The sequence below is a fragment of the Bradysia coprophila genome, assembly GCF_014529535.1.
Source record: "Bradysia coprophila strain Holo2 chromosome X unlocalized genomic scaffold, BU_Bcop_v1 contig_128, whole genome shotgun sequence".
Lineage (NCBI taxonomy): Eukaryota > Metazoa > Arthropoda > Insecta > Diptera > Sciaridae > Bradysia > Bradysia coprophila.
In genome coordinates, this window is record NW_023503295.1 from 242,186 (window position 1) to 265,717 (window position 23,532).

General features: G+C 35.5%; 1 protein-coding gene across 2 annotated transcripts; it reads right to left on the reverse strand.

Annotated features, from left to right (window-relative positions):
- Positions 1 to 868: 868 nt before the first annotated feature.
- On the reverse strand, positions 869 to 21,157 carry LOC119067674. Of its 2 annotated transcripts, none has more exons than XM_037170786.1 (12): positions 20,975 to 21,157; positions 14,568 to 14,797; positions 14,398 to 14,506; positions 14,301 to 14,325; positions 10,508 to 10,645; positions 10,295 to 10,439; positions 10,032 to 10,225; positions 9,394 to 9,973; positions 9,158 to 9,331; positions 1,326 to 1,691; positions 1,015 to 1,271; positions 869 to 953 (listed from the first exon to the last, which is right to left on the reverse strand). In XM_037170786.1, the coding sequence occupies exons 2-12, from the start codon at positions 14,793 to 14,795 to the stop codon at positions 923 to 925; spliced, it is 2,247 nt and encodes a 748-aa protein (XP_037026681.1). In that variant the 5' UTR covers positions 14,796 to 14,797; positions 20,975 to 21,157; the 3' UTR covers positions 869 to 922. The 2 variants fall into 2 exon arrangements, with proteins under 2 accessions (XP_037026681.1, XP_037026682.1); XM_037170787.1 differs by having other exon boundaries at positions 21,131 to 21,143.
- Positions 21,158 to 23,532: the final 2,375 nt, after the last annotated feature.

The window sequence follows — 23,532 nt, forward strand, 5'->3', positions numbered from 1 at the left end:
AAAACCTTATTTTTGCACTTAACTACTTTCAGTTCGACAATTTAACACCAAAAGTGTTTTAAATGATGATAACTAACTGCTCCATATACATTCCATTCGTGTTAAGTACCTTCCTGATGTTCCATAGTCTTCCTAGCTCTAGAACCTATAGATTTATCGCATTTGTGTCGGATTTTTTTCATCTTTTTCTGGATTTATGTCATTCTTGAGGTAATTAGAGGTCAGTTCCTATCAACTGATCATTTATTATGGGTCCTTCAACTTTCAACAAGCGAGCCGACTTTTTCTGACACAAGGGGCTGGACTAGGACCTAAAACGTCACACTCTTCAGAGCCAAAACAACAACTTTTTCTCACACCTTTTCTTTCACCTTTCGTTCCAGTGACATCACTTTTCGTTACCACTCAAGTCACTTTTTGAGTATTTAAGATTGTAGACTAAGTGTAGACTAGTAGTAACGAGTACTGATAGGTTTTTCGTATTTTAAGACAGATTGTAAAACAGATGGCCATATGGGCTCGATGCGCCCTTCTTTTTTTTACTTAAAATTCTTATATTGATGCCTCTCTTCAGTGGATTTTGCTCCCATTACTAAGTTTTGACGCCCTGTAATCTGAATTTCCGACGAAACTTTTGATAGCCAGTCTGGACATGCGTAAAAATAAAAATAGTTGGACAGGGTGCATTTCAAAAACGAAGCAGCTGTTGACTCGGTTGCTAATAAAAATAGTAAAAAAGACTTTTAGTCCGTGGTACGAATAGTATTTTTCATATTGGGTCCTAGGTATGAAAAAATGTTTTCTTCATTATCCATTTAACGAACGCAATGCGTTCATAGAATGGCTCATTTCAATAAATAAAAGACAATTGTTGCAGATTCATTCATCATATTTGTAATTCGTTTACCAAAATATTCCAATTCTAAGTTTCATTGTCAACCAGAGTAGTTGTCCTGGAAACATAAAAAATGTGAATGAATTCATCGATGTCAATTAAAACATTTTTCCACTTACGTTTTGCCGAATGTAATATTTTTGTGTTCTGAGCACGAATTCGAGCCAACTTTCAAAATGCCATTGAGCGGAAGTGATTCGGTCTTTTTTACGCCAAATTTATTTCCCATCTTTTGTGCGTCGGATTTACAATTTGTCTGATTCTGAGTGATAAGCAGAGCGGTTATTTTCTCCACATTCGATGTAGACCGTTGCGATGGAATTTCTTTCGCCAAATGTTCTTGATTCTTTGACCCGTCCCCATTCTCCGCTGTGTCCTACAAACATTATCGATATTGTCAATTGATCAATTCGAGGCGCAATTTTCTCACCTTTGTATTTTGAATATTTAATTTGGAAAGGGTCTTTTCCAACTCATTCTTCAGCTGTGAGGTAACATCACCATTGGATTCGTTGGTGCCAAACTTGGAAATGAAATGAAATTTGCACGGCTCCTTTCGATCAGCATATTCACCGATTTTAATCGCCACCGATGATGTGGCCTTTAATGCTGCTGGTACATCTGTACACTGCCTTATGGGTGCTGTCTCCGATGGTTGTACTTTAAGTTTATCAATTAATTGATTGGTCGTATGATCTAATGAATTTGGCGGCGTGATGTCGTAATCTGGATCTGGTGTTACCACTTTATTGGACTGTTCATTCGCTTGTTGTTGTTGTAATTTCAGTTGACGTTCCTAAAGGGTTTCAAATTTGCTAGTTAGAGCTTGAGAACATTGATTTACAATTGTTTCAATCGATTAATTGGTACAATGAGAGTTCAACGACACATTCAATTTCTTGGAATTGAAATAATTTGGTCACCATACAGATCCGGACTGACCACAAGGAAGAAACAGCCTTAGGTCTCGGCCTAGGAAGTAATGGTTTATATTTCTTTAAATTTGTATCTTGGTGGTATATGGACATGGCAAGCTCTGAACTCTCAAAAATTTAAATTTTCGCTGAGCTACAACTCGAAAATGGCTGTAGGTCTTCCTCGCCTACAACGACTACAAATCAATTTTCAACGAATTAACAATGTTAAGAAGACAAATCCGACGGGCCGACTGGGCCGACATTCAGCTCGGTTTTGCTTAACGAACGTATCGTGACGTACATTGTCTCATTGTAAGTTTCAGTCAGTAGGTCTAGCAAACCAACTTCGTTTTGACACTGTCAACATACCCCTTTTTTGTTTGTAGAATATTGCACTATTGACTAATGTCTAATTTTATATGTAAAATGCAAGGGCTGCGTTGCACTTTTACCACCTTAAGGCCCGTCATTAGGAAATGACAGGACAGTTTCCCGAAAATGTATGCAAAAATTTATCACAAAAATTCACCGAAAAAATTCAAAGAAGCTCACCTCTGATACTTTCCATTGTATTCGGGCATAGTCTCTTTAGGTCGCCAAGGCATATTTGAACACTAAACACTTTTTACTCGATGCAAAAACAAAAAGTTTTTTTTTTGTTTTGTCGCAACAAAAACACAGAAAATATTTCGACACAACTGTGACACTCCGCTACTATAAGTACCAAGGCTGTATACTTTGGGGAGGTCACGCAGACCGCCATTTTATTAGATACGCGGGAACACACCACTTCTGATGACTTTACATATACAAAAAATTCACCACATCATCAAGACGACGAGAATCATCAGAGTAGGTGAATTTTTGTATGAAATCGGCCATTTTATCATCAACTGTGGTGTGTAACCCGCGTATCTGTATCTGCGTGACCACCCCAAGTATACAACCTTGATAAGTACTGGAATGAATGTTTGCTGTGTTCACTTTGGCGGTAAAATATCTTCATTCAAAAAAGTGTCGGACATATTATAAAAATCATGAAACAGTTGACAAAGGGTAGCGTATACATTTAATAATGCTCATCGACCATTTTTTAAAGCTTTACGAGAGCTCAGCGGACATTCTTTCAACGATGGGAGAGCATTTATTAAAAATTTAGCCTCTCGTTAGACTGCGCTGAGCGTAAATAAATGTTCGTTTCTCTTTAGTAAGCTAAGAAGACTTCGCGAAGTCTAATTATGCCACCTCTTTGAATAAAAATATCGGCTGAGTTCTAATAATTCTTCGCTGAGCTTTGACAAACCTCCGCTGAGCTCTAATAATTCTCCGCTAGGCTTCAGGAAGTGTCCGTTAGGCCTAAGGAAGTTTCAGGAAGGCTTAATGGAGCTAATCGGACACTCAGCGGAGATCTGCCAAAGCTAAGTGGAGTCTTATTAAATCATAGCAACAATTATTAGGTATCCGCTGATGCTTATTGAGTGTTCGCTTAGCTTCATTGCCTTACTACTACGTGCTAAGGTCTGACGGACTCTTACTGAAGCCTAGCGGAGAATTATTAGACCTCATTAGAGGTTTGTCAAAGCTCAGCGGAGAATTATTAGACCTCATTAGAGGTTTGTTAAAGCTCAGCGGACAATTATTCGACCTCAGTCGATATTTTTATTCAAAGAGTTGGCATAATTAGACTCAGCGAAGTCTTGTTAGCTTACTAAGGAAGTGGGAGAGGTTACAATTTTAATAAATGTCTACCATCGTTGAAGGGTCGGACACTTTTTTGAATAAAAATATTTTACCGCCGAAGTGAACACAGCAAACATTCATTCTAGTACTTATAATAGCGGAGTGTCACAATTGTGTCGAAATATTTTCTGTGTTTTTGTCGCGACAAAACAAAAAAAACTTTTTGTTTTTTCATCGAGTAAAAAGTGTTTTAGTGTTCAAATATGCCTAGGCGACCTAAAGAGACTATGCCCGAATACAATGGAAAGCATAAGAGGTGAGATTCTATGAATTTTTTCGGTGAATTTTTGTGATAAAATTTTCCATACATTTTCGGGAAACTGTCATGTCATTTCCCAATGACGGGCCTTAATGAATGTAGTAAGGTTTCTAGAGAAGATATTAACCGTTGGCTTAGAAGAATAAAATAACTAAAAATTCACTGACAGCCTATGTCCGAAAGGGTTGCTAGGAATCTCGCGCCGCGTCATTCACAATAATTCTCATTTTGACACATTTTGTATAAGGAAGATGTCACTTTGTGAGTTATTGTGAATGACGCGGCGCGAGATTCCCTAACACCTCCGAAAGTCCTAAAAAGCCACGGTGCGGAACCTATGGAATGTCATTACATTTTTCTTATATTTTTGAAAACAGGCCCTAGCGTGAAACTGTTCCCAAATGACGAATGAAATTTTAAAATGTTTGTAGTCAAAGACCTAATAGGTGGAAAATTGTCAATTGGAAAATTTGACTTGTCTCTGGTAGTACAGTGGACGTCAGTGAAAATAAGGTGGGCTTTGCTTCTGCTGTTTTTCAGCTGATTCACTCACACAAACAAAAGTGCTTAGACTTATGTGGGCACATAAGATATTTCGTTGTCTAAGGCGAATTACTATCAAACTTTCACTGAACTGATTTTCGTATTGTGAAGTCCACATGGGATTCAAACAGATTTTTTTTAAAAACCCGACACTGACACCGATTCTCGGTACCTGTACACTTGGAAACTTCATTGAATTTCCGTACTTCACTTGAACGGCCTGTGCCTGTTCGTTTCCCAGTCCGGACCAATCACTATTATAATAGCATTATCATCTACAAACATTGCGACAAAATTAACGTAATACCTGATATGTAAAGATCGTTACAAGTGGTGAGTTATCTTCGCGTTGCTTCATAGTTATTTGAACTTTTTTTTCACAATATTTTATTTAATTAAGACCATAAGTTGTCTGAGAACACACACAAAATTGAAATATTTGCATAAAATGAGGCAAAAGACACAGTTTTTATGATGATTAATCTTGATTCGAATTTGATACTGTTTTTCTTCGATTGACCTTCTATGCACGACAAGAAAAAAAAAAATTTTTTAAACAAAAATCAATTTTTTAAAAACTGCATGAGCGACACTTTTTTACGGAATAATCGTCATTTCCCAAACTGATGTCTCTGGTAGTCAAATAAAAATTCGAGAGAAAAAAAAACATTTTTTTTAAACTTTCATTCATGCTTTGCTTCACGGTGAATTGTGTTACATATTGCAGCAACACTAACCCAATAATTAAGAAAAATAATTTTTTTTTCTCTAACGAAATCTTTCTACCTTATACATCTGGCACTTCATGGTTGATGTTTTATAAGACGTAAATTCTTTAATTATACGTCGCGCTGTTATTATATTTAAACCGAAGAGTAAAAATTTCTTTTCCGAGATTACCGAAAGAGTTTCGCATTAGAACATACACAGAAGCTTTGTATATATTTCTCTTTCGGTTTGATTGATTCCGAGGTAAATAAAAATGTTTGTTGAACGAAAGACAAAAATATAAATAAAATCAACAACACAACAACAACGACAACCGAAACGACAAAATTTCGTTACAAAAAAATCCCAAAACGTCCACCTGATATTCAATTCGCTAAAAAAAAATTTAAACGAAATTATGCTAAATGCAGTGAACGGAAAAGCTTAAAATGTTTTCGTGTTAGGTAGAGATTTTTGAAAAAATAAAGAAAACCAACAAAACAACGAAATGCTTTTATGTTTCACTTGATTCAATCGGTTGAATATTTTTACATGTTAATGGATTGGAAAAGTACACTCCGATTACAACAACATAATCGATGAGCTCACGATGTATATGCATGTAAATATTCATTCCGTACGTTTCATCGCAGAATGAATATTTACATGGGATTAACACAATGCGCACATAGATTTCTGTTTCAACGAAGAGTGTTGGTGATTGTACTTCACTTGGATCTGGATAGTTTTATTTGTTGGATTTATCAATCAAGATCTGCGTTAGGGAACATTTATATTTGAGAAAGTACTATGCCCGCATTTAATAATAATATTACACTCAACATTCAAACCGAGTGTAGTATAATACACGTACGCTTCTCTGCCATATTTTAATAAACTGAAACGACAATTAGCCGTAATCGTGTTCGTAATTTTTTTTGCAAACAATTTTTTCCTTTTGTTATCAAATAAATCACCCATTTCCGTACGTGCCTAATTAAGTAAAATTTATCGATTTTGAGTCATTAGTTTTGATTAAATTTTATGTGACTCATGATTGTCGAAGACAATTTTAGTTGTGTCGTTTTCAAGGTAAAAGAATTTCGAAGAGGAAGCTCAAGCTACTAAATTTGGTTAAAGTTTTCCGATTTTTTTTTTACTTTATGGATTACTCTTATCGACAAAACGGATCTCTGTTATACACTACACGATCGAGTTACACTAAACTAATAATGGAACGAAATAAACGGAAAAAATATGAAATTCATTCCACTTGTGTTCAACGTGTAATGTTTTTGTTTGCACATATGTTATCGTATACCAACTTTTCGTTTCGATTGCAAATACCCAATCGAATGTGGCTTATCTCATACATCGACTCTCAACAATTATACTATTGCATTGATTATGATATATAAAGCACTATGAGAGGTGCTGTTTCCGGCGGCTTAAAATTGGAGAAGCATTTTTAGTCTTTTATTGACCACGAGAAATCTTTTCTCATGCATTTTCTTCAGCAGGTTTTCCAAATATAATACAGCCTCCTGGGATCTCTAGAGATGACGGTAAAAGACCGGATGGTGTGACTCTAATTCCATGGAGTCATGGTAGACCGATACTTTGGGATGTTACCGTTAGAGATACTCTAGCCCCTTCTTATGTAAATGAATCTTCAAAGAAGGCTGGTGCAATAGCAGATAATGCGGAAAGACATAAGCATAATCATTACCAACTTTTAAAAGAAAATTACTTTTTCACTCCTATTGCATTTGAATCACTAGGTAGCATGGGTCCAGAAACTAGAATATTTATAAAGAAATTAGGATCATTGATGCGACGGGCTTCCGGTGAATCGCGTTCTATGGATTACCTATTACAGAAGGTTTCTATTGCCATTCAACGAAGGAACGCTAGCTGCATTTTGGGAACATTAGGAACGAATAGAATTGATGATTTTTATTTATTGTAAACTTGTTTTTTGAAAAGATCGTTTTTTTGCTGGTTGCGCCTAGCAGCCTTTTTTTTCGCTATATTGAATAAATCATAAAAAATCACCACGAGAATGCTTTCCATCAAACACTAGTTTGAGGGATTCTTTTGAAAAACAGCCTACCGAAATCGGACGCATTTTCCAGTGGACTTTTTTCTATGCGCCTAGAAAGGACTTCGACCCCAGAAGCCAAAACCACTTTCAAAAAAAAATCTTCGAAGTTTGTGTGGCTGGTGAAAGGTGATCAAAAACCGAAAACTTGCACTTTTCTTACAAAAATTTCTCCAGCTACACGAGCCGTACAGGTTCGTGTGGGGTGTCATTAGAAAGGTAATCACACGTACTATTGAGCCGAATAGGGACTTGTTGTGTTTAAAATTCATCGACACTGAAATATGTGCAGTTAAAGTTTTCAACCGAACACTGTTCTTCCCGAAATTTCTGGAGGTACACAAAATGTACATGGTCGTGTAGGGTGTCATTTGACAGGTAATCTAATGTGCTTTGGGCCAAATATGATCTTTTGTGGTTTGAAAGCGTCTACGATGAAATATAAGTTGAAATGTTTAGGTGTACATATTTCATCATAGATGCATCCAAACTTCATAAGACCCTATTTGGCCCAAAAGCACATTAAATTACCTTTTAAATGATACCCCACACGACCATGTACGTTTTGTGTACCTCTACAAATTTCATGAAGAACAGTGTAAGTCTTTAGTTGAAAACTTCAACTGCACATATTTCAGTGTCGATGAATTTTAAACCCAATAGGTCCCTGTTCGGCTCAATAGTAAATGTTATTACCTTTCTAATGACACCCCACACGACCCTGTACGGCTCGTGTAACTGGAGAAATTTTCGGTAGGCTGTTTTTCAAAAGAATCCCTCTATAAACAATTGAAGTAAGAGATTGATCGTAATACGTTTGTTGTTTTTATGACCTTTTAAGTTGTTTTTAATGTTTTTCAGCTAAACCGATAACATTCGGACGGTTTTTAAGAGAAACCATAATTCACGAATTTTTGGAATTTTCTGGAATTTATTTCTCTAAAATGGGCACTGAATCCAACGTTTAAGTAATTGATTTCTTGAAATTTTATTTCTAACCTTTTAGAAACGATAAGCGCACAACGATTGAATCTGTTACTTCATTTGTGCATGCAAAATCTATCACTTCAATATTTTGATCACACATTTCGCAATATAACAGAAACTAACTAGAGTTCATCGCTTATATTCTTGTCACAGTTGTCGATAGCAGATGCGACTAGCCTCTTTGATAATATGTGAATCGAAGAATACGTATGTGGTAATGATATACATAAAAATATGTTCTACAAAGTTTGGTCTCCACCAGCGCACTTTAAGCATGAGTAGTACTCTAAATAGAGTCCTGAAACTGGACACTCAAACTTTTCACACCATAAAAAAGTGTGAAAATTTTTCCATTTGACAGCTGTCATTTGAAGCACTTTTGCTTGAAGTGCGTCGGCTCCACCAAAAAAGATAGCCAAAAGGATAAACAAAAGAACGAAAGTAATCCAACTTTCTATCAAAATAATCCTTTGCAGAAAATGAAGCTTGGGTTGGCCATACCGATGGCTCGACTGCTCAAAATTTTGAAATTTCAAAAATCCGGCCCTGAGGGAGAATGACAAAATTTGTCGTTCATACTAATATGGAGCTGTATAAAGAATGTCGACTGCTGACGACTAGGTAACATTAAGAAGAGAAATCTTGAGATTGAAAACCTTGGTCAGATTTTCAATTTTTTTCCTTCAATTTTTGAGAATTTGCTACACTTTCAAGTGACCGCGCCCGCGTTATTAACCGAATAACGTTCGATTGCACTTCGCGATTGCCTTTCGAAAACTGGTATCGTTGAAATACTGATAAGAAATGCTAAACATTTTACGATTTTACAATCAAATTATCGATTTCATTTTATCGGCTGACTGTAATTGGCTTTGCCAAAGACTATTTTTGCAGCTAATCGTCAATAGATTAGCGTCTGTTAGCAATCGGTTTTTGTGTTTATCAAAAGATCGTCTCTGTTTATTGTACTAGTTTGTTGGATGTAAGAGGCACAGTGAATTATTTACCTTGAGATCCAATTGACTCGAGTCAGTTTCACAGAATCCGTTTTTAAACATCTTCTGATGCGCTTTCTTAAACTCGTCCATCAGTGCATTGTGCTTGTCATTGTCTCCACCAACGACACTTCTTTTATTGTTCACCATGTCCTTTGTTTTGGCACCGCCATCGACACGTAAACCCTAGAACAGATTTTTATTTCTTGGTTGAAAGTTCCATCAAAACGCTGCCCATGCAGTCTTACCTCCAATCGTCTTTTCAACTCATCGCCAATAGCCGAATTGAGGCTAGTCCGTTCATTGTTCGCTGGCACATTTGTGGTATTCGACGGGACAGTTTTCTCTTGATGGGAAAAGCGAATCGGTGGCGGAGGTGGTATTTTACATCTCACCTTGCCGTCGCAATTCGGTTGGTCGGACGTACCGCGATGCACTTCGACAATGACGGTTTTGGTCGAACATTTACGCGATACGAAACATATGTCGGCTAATTTGCCGTCGTTCGTCAAGCTTTGCTGGTTATTGCAGGCCGACAAGTCGCTGTTAATTTTGACCTTGACCGTATTTTTGGAATTGTCGTTTAGGGTGGTATGTTCACCAAATTTATGGATGGTCGATGAATGATCGGTTTGATCGCGGATCGTCGGAATGAGAGTGCTATTGATTTCGGTACCGTTTTCCGACAATTTGATAATCGTTGTGTTACTTTCGCGGTCGCGTTTCACAATGTTCACCGGTTCCTCTCCGATTGACGGATTTACAACGTAAATACCTTTATTCTTGCAATTATGGCTGTTCCGGTATTTCAATCGATTTTGTCCGATTCTGTAACGATGCAACTTTTAAGACTTTCAAGTCGAAGTTAGTTCATGAACGTCAATACTTCTCAGCACAATCTTCCTCTTTGACAATACTCAGTCTTTTCGATGATTGGTCATTCCAGCATGGACTCTGGTCCCCGGTTATGCTGCTTGCTGAACTATTATAGCCACTTGACTCGCCGGGGAATAGATTAAGACCAGCACCGGTTCTAACTATGAGTTCCAGGTCATGGGATTGTTTCATTGCTGCCACCGCCTGTGTCGGGTAATTATAAATACTTAAGATTTTATCGAATCGAATCGATAAAGTGAGCTAGAAACCTACGTCGCTAAATGCGATATCCGTAAAGTCAACTCCGTTACAACTGAGTATTTGATCACCAGGTCTTAAGCCAGTTTCTCGTGCAATTCCAACATCTTTCGTAAATTGAACGAACACTCCTGGCTTCCACTCAGGCCCTTTGCATATTCTAGAATTCATTTTCGGTTAACAAAAGGTGAGTTCATCCAAAATCAAAAGAAAGTAGAAAATGTTTACCCCAGGCCCAGTTTTGTTCGTGGCGCTACTTTTAAATTGATTCGAACATCTCGACAATGGTATTGGTCTAGTTTATCGAATTTTTCTCGAGTGCTTTCCTTTGGTACAATGTGCCATGTAAGCAGATCTGTGCTGTGTCTGTAATACGTAAAATTTTAAATAAATTTAAGTGAGGTGCCAATCGCGCATTGCCACTTTATAATACTTCGGCTATTCGAACATCGTTCGAACATTGTGCGAATAGCCAGTACAGTCTAAAGTGACTATTCGCACAATGAGCGAATAGCATTTTGATAAATTAAAAGTATTTCGAAATTTCTGTTTGAATTTAAATCTTTTCAGTCCCATCCAGGTCGAGTCTAATTTTATATCGGTGGTGTAGCTTCTCTAAAATTTGGCCCTGGTACTAAGTTGAAGATTGAATGAAAGTCATATTAGAAAAGTGGTGACGGGAAAAATCTCTGAGTGTATTATCGTTGCAGCGGCGATAATATCGTTTCATGGACGATAATATCGTTGCTAGGACGATATTATTGTTTCAGAAAACGATAGTATCGTCCGGAAAACGATATTATTGTCGTCTGATACGATAATATCGTATCAAAAACAATAATATCGTTTCAATCGGCGATAATATCGTTGCATGGGCGATAATATCGTTGCACGGACGATAATATTGTTACAGAAAACGATATTATCGTCCGGAAAACGATATTATCGTCCGGAAAACGATATTATTGTCGTCTAATACGATATTATTGTCGCTCGGACGATAATATTGTTTCACGGGTGATAATATCATATCAGAAATGATAATATCGTTTCCTGTACGATAACTTAGGTGTTAATTTTTTTCTCCTCGCATCGTCTAATAATTAGTCTGTGTAACTTTTATATAAAATATTTAAATTTACAGAAGCAAATTATAGACGTCAACTGAATTCACCCTTCAATTAGAAAGGTGTTTGGTTTGCCATAGAAAGATAAAAGATGGGTTCTGGAGATATTATAACTAGAAATGGAAATAACAAATGAATGGAATTTTCAATAATTTTTAGTGAATAATTTAACTGGACTACTGGACTACGTGTAACGATAATATCGTCTCATGGGCGATAATATCGTTGCAGGGACGATAATATTGTTACAGATAACGATATTATCGTCCGGAAAACGATATTATTGTCTTCTAATATGATATTATCGTCGCTCGGACGATAACATTGTTTCACGGGTGATAATATAATATCAGAAATGATAATATTGTTTCTAGGACGATAATATCGTCTCACTGGTGATATTATCACTGCAGAAACGATAATATTGTTGCATGAAACGATATTATCGTCGCAAAAACAATAATATCGTTTCAATCTGCGATAATATCGTTTCATGGACGATAATATCGTTGCAGGGACGATAATATTGTTGCAGAAAACGATATTATCGTGTGGAAAACGATATTATTGTCGTCTAATACGATATTATCATCGTTCGGACGATAATATCGTTTCATGTGCGATAATATTGTTGCACGGATGATAATATTGTTACAGAAAACGATATTATCGTCCGGAAAACGATAATATTGTCGTCAAATACGATATTATCGTCGCTCAGACGATAATATTGTCGTCAAATACGATATTATCGTCGCTCAGACGATAATATCGTTGCACGGACGATAATATTGTTACAGAAAACGATATTATTGTCTGGAGAACGATATTATTGTCGTCTAATACGATATTATCGTCGCTCGGACGATAATATCGTTTCATGTGCGATAATATTGTTGCACGGATGATAATATTGTTACAGAAAACGATATTATCGTCCGGAAAACGATAATATTGTCGTCAAATACGATATTATCGTCGCTCAGACGATAATATCGTTGCAGTGACGATAATATTGTTGCAGAAAACGATATTATCGTGTGGAAAACGATAGTATTGTCGTCTAATACGATATTATCGTCGCTCGGACGATAATATCGTTTCATGTGCGATAATATTGTTGCACGGATGATAATATTGTTACAGAAAACGATATTATCGTCCGGAAAACGATAATATTGTCGTCAAATACGATATTATCGTCGCTCAGACGATAATATCGTTGCACGGACGATAATATTGTTACAGAAAACGATATTATTGTCTGGAGAACGATATTATTGTCGTCTAATACGATATTATCGTCGCTCGGACGATAATATCGTTTCATGTGCGATAATATTGTTGCACGGATGATAATATTGTTACAGAAAACGATATTATCGTCCGGAAAACGATAATATTGTCGTCAAATACGATATTATCGTCGCTCAGACGATAATATCGTTGCAGTGACGATAATATTGTTGCAGAAAACGATAGTATCGTGTGGAAAACGATATTATTGTCGTCTAATACGATATTATCGTCGCTCGGACGATAATATCGTTTCATGTGCGATAATATTGTTGCACGGATGATAATATTGTTACAGAAAACGATATTATCGTCCGGAAAACGATAATATTGTCGTCAAATACGATATTATCGTCGCTCAGACGATAATATCGTTGCACGGACGATAATATTGTTACAGAAAACGATAATATCGTCACAGCGACGATATTATTGTTTCAAAAACGATATTATCGTCCCCGACGATAATACACTCGGACATTTTTCCCTAGCCCTAGAAAAGTTAGTCCCTCACACGGCTTTTTTCATTTTCTTCATTTTAAGAGTGATATCGCCAAATCTTCAGGTGATTTTTTTAACTTTGGGAACAAGCGGTCTCCGATTTTAATGAGTGATAGCTCGGTGGATTCGTCTTTCAATTCTAAGAAACACGTATCTTTCACCTTTTCTAAAAAAAATATTTTTCTGTGAAAAGAGTTCAAAAGTGAAGACATGTCAGAGGGTACCGAAAACAGTTTCTCGACAATAACTCAAGAAAAATTTATTTTAAATTGTAGTAATGTTGTACGAATGTCGGCCTTGGGAAGAAACATTTTTCATCTTTTAGATAGTGTAACAATTAGACATCGATTTCAAAGCGTGACTGAGGTGGTGTGCAATTTCTACACGGTCAGTATCGTCAGGAGCCATTTTATCGTTTTTTTTTAGACGATATGAAACTTCTACAAAACGATATTATGGTTCCTGACGATATTGACCATGTAGAAATGTCGCTACTCCTCCTCAATCATCACAAATATAGAATGCATGTTCAGGATATAGATTGACTGATAAAATTATACACATCAATGCACAATGTGTAGCTTTAACAGTTGAAGCGCAGAAAGTCCATTCAAAGGACTGACAGATTTTTTATCATTCGTCTCATAATTCTATTGAACATTTTCACTACTTTGAGCATCTGCATCGACTACAACTATGTCTTGAATATGACGACAGGTATACAAGCATTTTTCCCACTAATGTGATTATAAAACAGTTCAGAGGTCAATTTTAGGGTACCGTTCATAAATCTTTCGAATCTCTATTTCTACAAATGAAAATGTTTTAACGAAGTTCGGTTAGTATACGTCAATTGCAATCTGCTCATTTTACGAAAACAAAAAATTAGAAGACCACGAAGAGCCCATAAAAAACATTTTTCGTAAAAATTAATTGGTACGTGTATGATCACGTCTCTACGCAAACTACATTTAAAGTCCACACAGTTATCATGCAACGAAATTCTTGGAATTTTGTCTTTACAATTTTCAGAAACACGTACGATCGACACAAAAGTTTGGACACTTTTTTTGGACATTTCTTTCGTGCATACTTACTCTTTTACAGGCAGAATTCCGACACCTAAGAAATTAAGTTCATGATCATTAAATATACGTTTACAGAGCAACACGAATATCTTTATTTTTGACTTACTTCGGACTCGTAACGTTAATCGATTGGCACACGATATGTATTGGGACAATTCTCTGTGAACGGCATCGTCGACAATGTACCCATTTACTCGAATGATCTGATCGCCGACCTGTGAATGGAACCGATTTTGCTTGTGATAAATCAATAAAAAATATTTCAATGAACTGTACCTTCAGACCGCGAATGTCTGCCTCACTTTCCGGATCAACGTGGGATACGAAAAATCCGATACCGAATTCTCGTCCACCGCGTATAGAGAATCCAAATGTGGCCGATTGACAGGACAATCGATAGAGTCCACTGTTGCGCACGAGTCGAACGATTCGCACTCGAGCTGGTGCCATGCGTGATGTGCAACTGCTGTTTGACGATGTGATTATGTCGCTGTGATCGGTCATTGCTGAAATATCAAAATATAAAAATGAGGAAGTCAAGAGAAACAATAACACGAAAATTGGCTAACGTAATTTTGTCCTCTTGTTACAATTGAATTCGACACACCTATCTGGTGCGGTGGAGTAACTTTATTTTTTTCTTTTTCTTTTTTCTTGCGAAAGTGATTTTGTTTGAGTTTTTTTTTTCTTCATCACTCGCTATTTTGAATCAAAAGCTCAAATGTAATTTAAAAATTATAATACGTCTCTTTTGAAGCCAGTTCTTGTAACGTACGTACAATTGTACTTTTTTTTCCGAATTACTAAAGAGTTTAATAAACTCATTCGAAATGAACTTAAACATTTAATCTTTTGAGAAAATCTGTAACGAATTAATTATCGTTTCAGCTACTGCATGGCATTTTGAGAAAAAAGAAAAAAACAAACTTTTTCTCGTCTAAGATTTATCAAGTTATAATAAATGCAATGTTTTGGCATAAAGTTGTAATATTTGTAACAACATGATTTTTCACACATTAATCACGTCTGGTAATTATGTCTTCTCGTAAATGTAAATTCAATCATCATAATGTAGTACAATTGAAGGAATTATTGTTGCAGGTAGGTTAACTCTTCTGTTACATATGTAGACCATGTAGCTATGGGAATTAAAATGGATAAATTGTCATTCAAAAGAGACTTCCTATGTCATTTTTTTGTCGAATGAAGAAATTTTAATTAAGTTGGTCATTGATTTTATTACCGATAGTAATATTTCGGTTGATAAAAAATATAAAAAAGGAGATATAAGTGGAGATAAAAAAGTGTGATGTGGAGATATGAAACTCCAAATTGGAGATAAATTCCATAGAAAATTGGAGATAATTAAATCTAATTTCGGAGATAATAAAATGAGTTTTGGAGATATTATAACTAGAAATGGAATGGAGATAAAATAAATTAAAAAGTGAAGATAATAATTTCAGAAAAGGAGATAACATCAGAGATTAAAAATTTAAAAAAGGAGATACTATAACTCCGTTTTCAATCAAATTATCTCCGCTTCTCTATCTCCGTTTCTCAATTCTTTATCTACCGTTTTAAGTTTCAGTGCATCTACCTTACTGTTTCTTAATTCTCAGTTTCTCAATTATTTATCTGGACGGTGATATCCGTTGATTGTAATTTTATTTCAACTTTAAGTTATTCATCTGCATTTCCTAACGATAGACAATAGAGGTAAACGTTTATAATTTGTATAGTTCGTATGTATCCTGATTCGTATAGTCCGGTCGTTGCGACGACAATTTGGCAAAAGGTCAGGAACAGGATGTTTGACAAAAAGTTAGAAGGTACATAAAAAGCGTTTTAACACGCCGAGCGATCCGGCCCATTGCCCCGGAGCGAAGCGGAGGGCCGCAATGCGAGCCGGGCGCCGGAACGGTGTCGGTAACTTAGGAGTTAATTTTTTTTCTCTCGCATCGTCTAATAATTAGTCTGTGTAATTGTTCTCGCCGTAAAGGCGTTTAGTCCGTTCCTAGGGAATTCATCTTTTTACGAAATGTAACGTAAATGAGATTAGTTCGTCAGCCTAGCAAAGTTGGTCGCGCTTGCTAGCAAGTTGGTAAGTTGGTTCCAACCTACCGACTTTGGAAAACTCGCAAAAATCTTCGTCATGACGACCAGACTATAAAAAAGTTGGTATGTTTAAAGTTGGTTGATACTTCACGGAGATAGTTCTTGCAAATTACATATGATGACACAGAACTAGTTTTTGTTCATTCTCCGATATATATATGGAGATAATAAAATGAGTTTTGGAGATATTATAACTAGAAATGGAGATAAGAAATGTATGGAATGGAGATAAAATAAATTAAAAAGTGAAGATAATAATTTCAGAAAAGGAGATAACATCAGAGATTAAAAATTTAAAAGCGAAGATACCAAGTGGAGATAAAAAAACTAAAAACAGAGATAACAAATTTAAAAAAGGAGATACTATAACTCCGTTTTCAATCAAATTATCTCCATTTGTTAATTTTTTATCTCCGTTCCTTGTTATTTAATCTCAAGTTTTAGTTAATTTATCGGCATTTTTTAATTATTTATCTCCATTTTTCGATTGTTTATCTCCATTTTTACTATTTTTATCTCCTTTTTTCAATTTTTTGTCTGCCGTTTATTACGATCCATTTTATTACTTGTTTACCAACATTGTAACTCCTGTGATTAGGAACTATTTTTGGATTTTTTTCAAAATTATTTTGCGACATTCTCCTACATTTTCCCGCCTATCAAAAAATCAAAAATTAATTTTCCGATAATTATGGAAAAAGTGGGAAATGTTTCCACAACAGTGGTCCATGCCTTTCATATTAAGTCTTGACGATATTGACTAAAACAATTCCCTGTCTTATATATTATCGCTTGAATGTATTAATTGAAATAGTCGGTTTGTCCTCGCTTAAAATACAGGAAATTTCCCAATTTTTTACAGAAATCAATTTTGTAAAAATTACGAAAAATTAAAAAAAAAAAACAAGGAAAATTATGTCCCAAAAGCATTGCTTGCCTTTAAAGTTAGGGCTTGAAAATATATTGATTGATAAAGGCTGCTAGGAATTCTGAAATTGGTCCTTTGATCTCTCTTAAAATGGTTGAAAAATTTCTGCACAGTTGTAACTGTTGTATAAGCACGGAAAAAACGGAAAATGTCAATGTACGTCTGATTCGATCACGATTTACGTGTGAGTCGCAAATACTACATCTCCTACGTAGTATGTACATCGAAGTCGTGAAATTTTACGTCTAAATCGTACAATAAACGACTGAGTGAACCATTGGTTTTGTACATTGAGTGAGGACAAAACCAATGGTTCACTCAGCCGTTTATTGTACGATGTAGACGTAGAATTTTACGACTTCGATGTACATACTACGTACGAGACGTAGCATTTGCGACCCACACGTAAAACGTGATCGACTCAAACGTACATCGACATTTTGTGTTTTTTCCTTGTGGTTATTTGAAGGAACTTTTAATAAAAAAATGTTTCGAAAATGCAGTTGGTTCTATTATTCTAATAAATCCACTGGATACTTCGAATAAAATTCTGTTTTACTAATCTTTAGGACTTTACACATATGTGGACCCCTCGTTAAGGGAAGTGGTTTTGATATCCTTGTTGATAAGAAACCTTTATTTTTACCAGTTAGAATTTCAGTTTAAGTTAGAAAGAACATTTTTCCTAAATGACGTCGGAAATACGCAACGAAGTTGCGATATAATTTTATGGTCACATGTAGTACAGATTGGTTAACTAAACTTATATGTTTTCCGTCTGTGTAAGGTTAAGAGAATTCAATCGAAGATATTCTCATACTAAAGGAATAGAAGAAAAATCAGTTTTTATCTCTTGCCTAAAACATCAATAAGGATAGCTAAACTATCAGCCTTGATCCTTTCAAATAGATCATGTGAAAGTTTCCTGGGTTATGACAATCGGCGACTGTCTCAGATGAATAGCATTAAAGGTCTGTTGTAAAGGATTAGAGGGATTCTTTTGAAAAACAGCCTACCGAAATCGCACGCATTTTCTATTGGAATTTTTTATATGTGCCTAGAAAGGACTTCGACCCTAGAAGCCAAAACCACTTTCAAAAAAATTCTTCGAAGCTTGTGTGGCTGGTGATAGGAAAATTGCAATTTTCTTACAAAAATTTCTCCAGTTACACGAGCCGTACAGGGTCGTGTGGGGTGTCATTATAAGCCGAATAGGGACTTGATGGTTTTAAAATTCATCCACACTGAAATATGTGCAGTTGAAGTTTTCAACCGAAGACTAACACTGTTCTTACTGAAATTTCTCGAGGTACACAAGACGTACATGGTCGTGTGGGGTGTCATTTGAAAGGTAATTTAATGTGCTTTTGAGTCAAATAGGGTATTATGAAGTTTGGATGAATCTATGATGAAATATGTACACTTAAACATTTCAACTTCTATTTCATCGTAGATGCATCCAAACCATATAAGACCTTATTTGGCCCAAAAGCACATTAAATTATCTTTCAAATGATACCCCACACGACCATGTACGTCTTGTGTACCTCGATAAATTTCTGTAAGAACAGTGTAAGTCTTCGGTTGAAATTAAGTTGAAAACTTCAACTGCACATATTTCAGTGTGGATGAATTTTAAAACCATCAAGTCCCTATTTGGCCTAATAGTACATGTGATTACCTTTCTAATGACACCCCAAACGACCCTGTACGGCTAGTGTAACTGGGGAAATTTTTGTTAGAAAAGTGCAAGTTTTCGGTTTTTAATCACCTTTCACCAGCCACACAAACTTCGAAGAATTTTTTTGAAAGTAGTTTTGGCATCTAGGGTCGAAGTCCTTTCTAGGCACATATAAAAAAGTCCACTGGAAAATGCGTCCGATTTCGGTAGGTTGTTTTTCAAAAGAATCCCTCTTAGTATTCGGAAAACATTTACGAAACCACTTGCGACGATGACTGAAATAATGGCAGCTAAATGCCTTTACGGACAACTTGTGTCCTTTCAAAGGACTCCTTTTTTAATAAAGAAAATCAAGAAGATTGTGCGACCTGGGTACAAATCCTTCGAACTTTTGAGTTAATTTGAGCGAATTTAAAACATTGACCACCGGAAAAATTTGAAAACCGACACTATCTCTGTAATATGTTATGTTTGTGCGGAATCAACGCTCTTCAAGCAAAAGTGATCATAGTCGACAGCCGCCAAATATTGTACAATTTTGTATGAAATGGTTGTTTACAGTGTTTTACAGTAGTGTGACACACTGTCAAGTTTCAGTACCCTATTTAGTACCACTCATGCTTAAAGTGCGTTGGTGGAATGCCTTCTTTTTCTTGTTACGAAAACAAGAACTAGATTTTGTGAACTGAATGAAAATCTAGTACTTCGTCAATAATCCGTAACTGGGCCAACAAAGAATTGTGTTGATTTTTAATATTTCTAAGGGTGAAACACATTTTTCTATTTCAGCCTCTGTAGATGTTCACAATTAATATCAGACATAAAACTATCTCTAAGGCCACAAACCACATAAAGGAGAACGTTTTCTCACATTGGCATATAGCTCACATAGTTCTTATGTTTGCATTAATGGTATTACCACTAGATTCTACTTACAGAACATTAATCGAAGCGTTTCAGTTCAATTAATCCTGTCGATCGTCCAAATCGTTATTTATCCGAAAGACAATTTATTTTTACTTTTTGGATCAATCAAGCGGAACAGTCAATTAACATTCTCGAAAACATCACACCACACTCTCTCGAAGAAAAATTAACAAAATAACGACTGAATAAAAAGACGCGTTAAACACAGCGGCAGTTCGGAAGATTAAAATTTGGTATTTGGCATCAAACAGTGCGCAATGGTCCGACAAACTATTTATCTGTTTTATATATTGTATGGTCGACACCGAAGCTAATAGCTTTAGAATGAATCTCGCAAGATCATCACAAAATTAAAAATTGAATCCGAAAATGTGTAACGAGAAAAATGGTTTAGAAAAAGTGGTATGAGTGGTGGCATGAGTAGAGTAGATACAACAATAAAAAAGCGACGAATTTGGATATTTATTTGGAATATAAAAATGTGTTTGTTGTAAGGCAATCGTGCGCGTATCCTGTAGTTGACAAGGTCATAAACTTTCGCACACTTTAAACCAAAAAATTTAATTTTGAAAAAACTAAAAAACCATTTGATCGATCAGGAAATATCGGATGTTTTGCATGAAATTTATAATTTATTTATTCAGAAAGTATTCGATTATTTCCAAAAATTTATGCTTAAAATTTATCACCATAACACATACCACATCACAATACACAATCTACTTGATATTAATTTTATTCGGTTGCAATTCTAAAGAAACGAAAGTTTATCATCCGAACAATCAAATTATTATTAACTTAAAATGTTAAAACAACAAAAATAGCGACAAACATTCACAATTTTCGATTTTAAAATGTTAAATTCACTGTAAAACATTTTCCAATTAAAACCGCTTGTTCAGTGTGTGGATGGTATTTTCAAAACCACGACAACATCTCTACCGATATTATTGCTATTTTTTTTAAAAAGCACAAAACTCTTTTTTCATTTTATTAAATTAATAAACTTTCTCGTCTCAAAAAACCAACCTTTATGTATTAATCTTCAATAATATCACATAAAATGCCTCAAGGGCTGTTGAAAGCGAACAAATTTCATAAATATTTTGAGTTAATAATAAGAAGAAGCAAAAAAAAAAAATCATAAATAAATAAGACAATAATTGGAATTATCGGAATTCTAACCTGTCTGCACATACCGTTGGCAGAAAGTAAACTGAAAAATCCACGAAGTCTTTCTTTGCACTTTGTGGTTCTCTGCACGCAGTATCATTTACGGCCATTTCGACGAATACCTATTATGATCAGGTTGATCAACGCACTTCAAGCAAAAGTGGTACTCTAAATAGGGTACTGAAACTTGACAGTGCTCCATACAAAATTTTACACTGTAAAAATAGTGTGGATAAAATTTCATACAAAAGTTACTCTATTTTGGCAGCTGTCATGAAGAGCACTTTTGCTTGAAGTGCGTTGGGTTGATTGAATTGCCGGAAATTTTTTTATGACATTCGAGTATTGTTTTTGTTTCAACATTATATCTTGGTGAAGAAGTAAAGGAGCTGAAGAATTCGTAGTGTATTGAATCAGGTGATTTTACGTTATCACAAGAATACAATCACCAAATCTCAATTTTACACATTTTCGCTCTTTCAGCTGTGTAAAATTGACATTTGGTGACTGTATTTCATAACAAGATGAAGCTTCTAAAAGTATTTTTACATTTATTTATTTATTCAAAGCGAAAAAAAAGACTGCTCGCATACGGCGCAGTCAATAAAAAAACGATCTTTTCAATCAACAAATATTACAATAAATAAAAATCATCCGCTCTATTACTTCCTAAAGTTCCAAGAATACATGCCGCATTGCCTCTTTGTATAGCAATAGAAATTTTCTGCAACAGATAATCTTTGGAACGTGGCTCCCCTGATGCTCTCTTCATCAACGATCCCAACTTGTCAATAAATTTCCTTGTTTCTGGACCCATGCAACCTAATGATTCAAAGGCAAGGGGGGTAAATAAATAGTTTTCTTTAAGACGTATATAATGATTATGCTTAAATCTCTCCGCTTTATCTGCAATAGACCCTGCTTTCTTAGAGGATTCACTGATGTATGAAGGAGCCAAAGTATCACGTATTGTTACATCCCATAAAAGTGATTTTCCATGACTCCACGGAACTACTGTCATACCATCAGGTCTTTTACCGTCGTCTCTAGAAATACCAGGTGGTTGCAAAATATTGGGAAATCCTGCAGAGGAAAATGCATGACCAAAAACATTATTGACAGAATCGTGTTTAGCAATAATCCCTATCTTTAATTTGCACGATAAACCATGCAAACCGTCCTTCTTAACCACAGCACCACAATTACACTTGTACTCTTCACACAACTGGGATCCTAAACGAAGACCAACAGCAATTCTCGCTGCATTGTTATCTAATAGTAAACCTAGTTGACTCGATGGGACAACCTGCAGCCACTTTGAAGATTCTTTTGTAGATGACGCAAGTAGTCTAGCACGAGTAACAGGTTCACTAGAATCTAACATCTCGCTAAAACTGCTCCTAATCACCGGTAGGTCCCAGTTTCGTTGCACCTTTCTCATTTCATCATTATCTGGAATAAAATCATTAGGAATGGTATCTACTATGCTTGAAATGTCATCATCAATAGTCCCGAACTTATCCCATTTCAACCTCGATAAAATCTGCAGAGACCTTTCAATTAGGTTTTCTGTCAAAATAGTAGGAGCCGATTTGGTTTTAAAGAAAAACTTCAACATTCTCCCTATTTTTAATGTATCTTCTAGGATTTTGATTTTTTTGTCTTGGCTTTGGGTTAAAATAGTATTTGCGTAACAATCGAAGAGGCTGTCAGTGAAACTGCGGGTTCGGACTAGGGATCTACTCTTTCTGGACTGAAGGGCTGATAAACTATAACTTCCTTACTGTTTTGCACACGTAAAAAATTCCATTTTCTGATTTCTTTCATTTGACATTTGAACAACAGCAGATTAGATACGAAAGTGGATTTTTTTTACTGGAAAATTTTTTCGTCAGAAAATCCAAAGAAAACCAAGAAAATCCTTTTAAATCCAAGAAAATCCACCATTTGAAGGTTTTTTTTACATATTTTGCGTAGCACCTGGCCTTAAAATCATAGAAAATCCTACGAATTCTTATGGACCTGTTACCCTTATAACTTCTCAAAAGTTGCAACTTCTGGAGAAAAATGTACCTTCGAATGTAACAGATCCTTCAAAGCCATGAATCCCACGGTTCAAGTTCCACACTGCATGATCGGTGTATGATCGGAAATTTCCTCGAATGTTATAAATCCTCCGAAATAGTTGTAGATCCTAACAATTCATCAAATTGTCTACATATTTATGAACTTGACAATCAACTCCCGATAAAATTGGGAAATTAAATTTGTTAGAAAATTCCTGTTACCAATACATTCTTATAACCATTACAATGACGAATGAAACCCATAAAAATGTGGGTACATTGGGTTGCTAGGAATCTCGCGCCGCGTCATTCACAATAATTCACATTTTGACACATTTTGTATAAGGA

What these genes read in the sequence shown, in the direction of transcription:
- LOC119067674 (XM_037170786.1), bottom strand. Translation starts at nt 14,795, where the DNA reads ATGACCGATCACAGCGACATAATCACATCGTCAAACAGCAGTTGCACA. An exon ending in CGGATATCGCATTTAGCGAC is followed by an intron (nt 10,226 to 10,294) that starts GTAGGTTTCTAG and finishes TACCCGACACAG; the next exon opens with GCGGTGGCAGCAATGAAACA. An exon ending in GAGGAAGATTGTGCTGAGAA is followed by an intron (nt 9,974 to 10,031) that starts GTATTGACGTTC and finishes GCATCGTTACAG; the next exon opens with AATCGGACAAAATCGATTGA.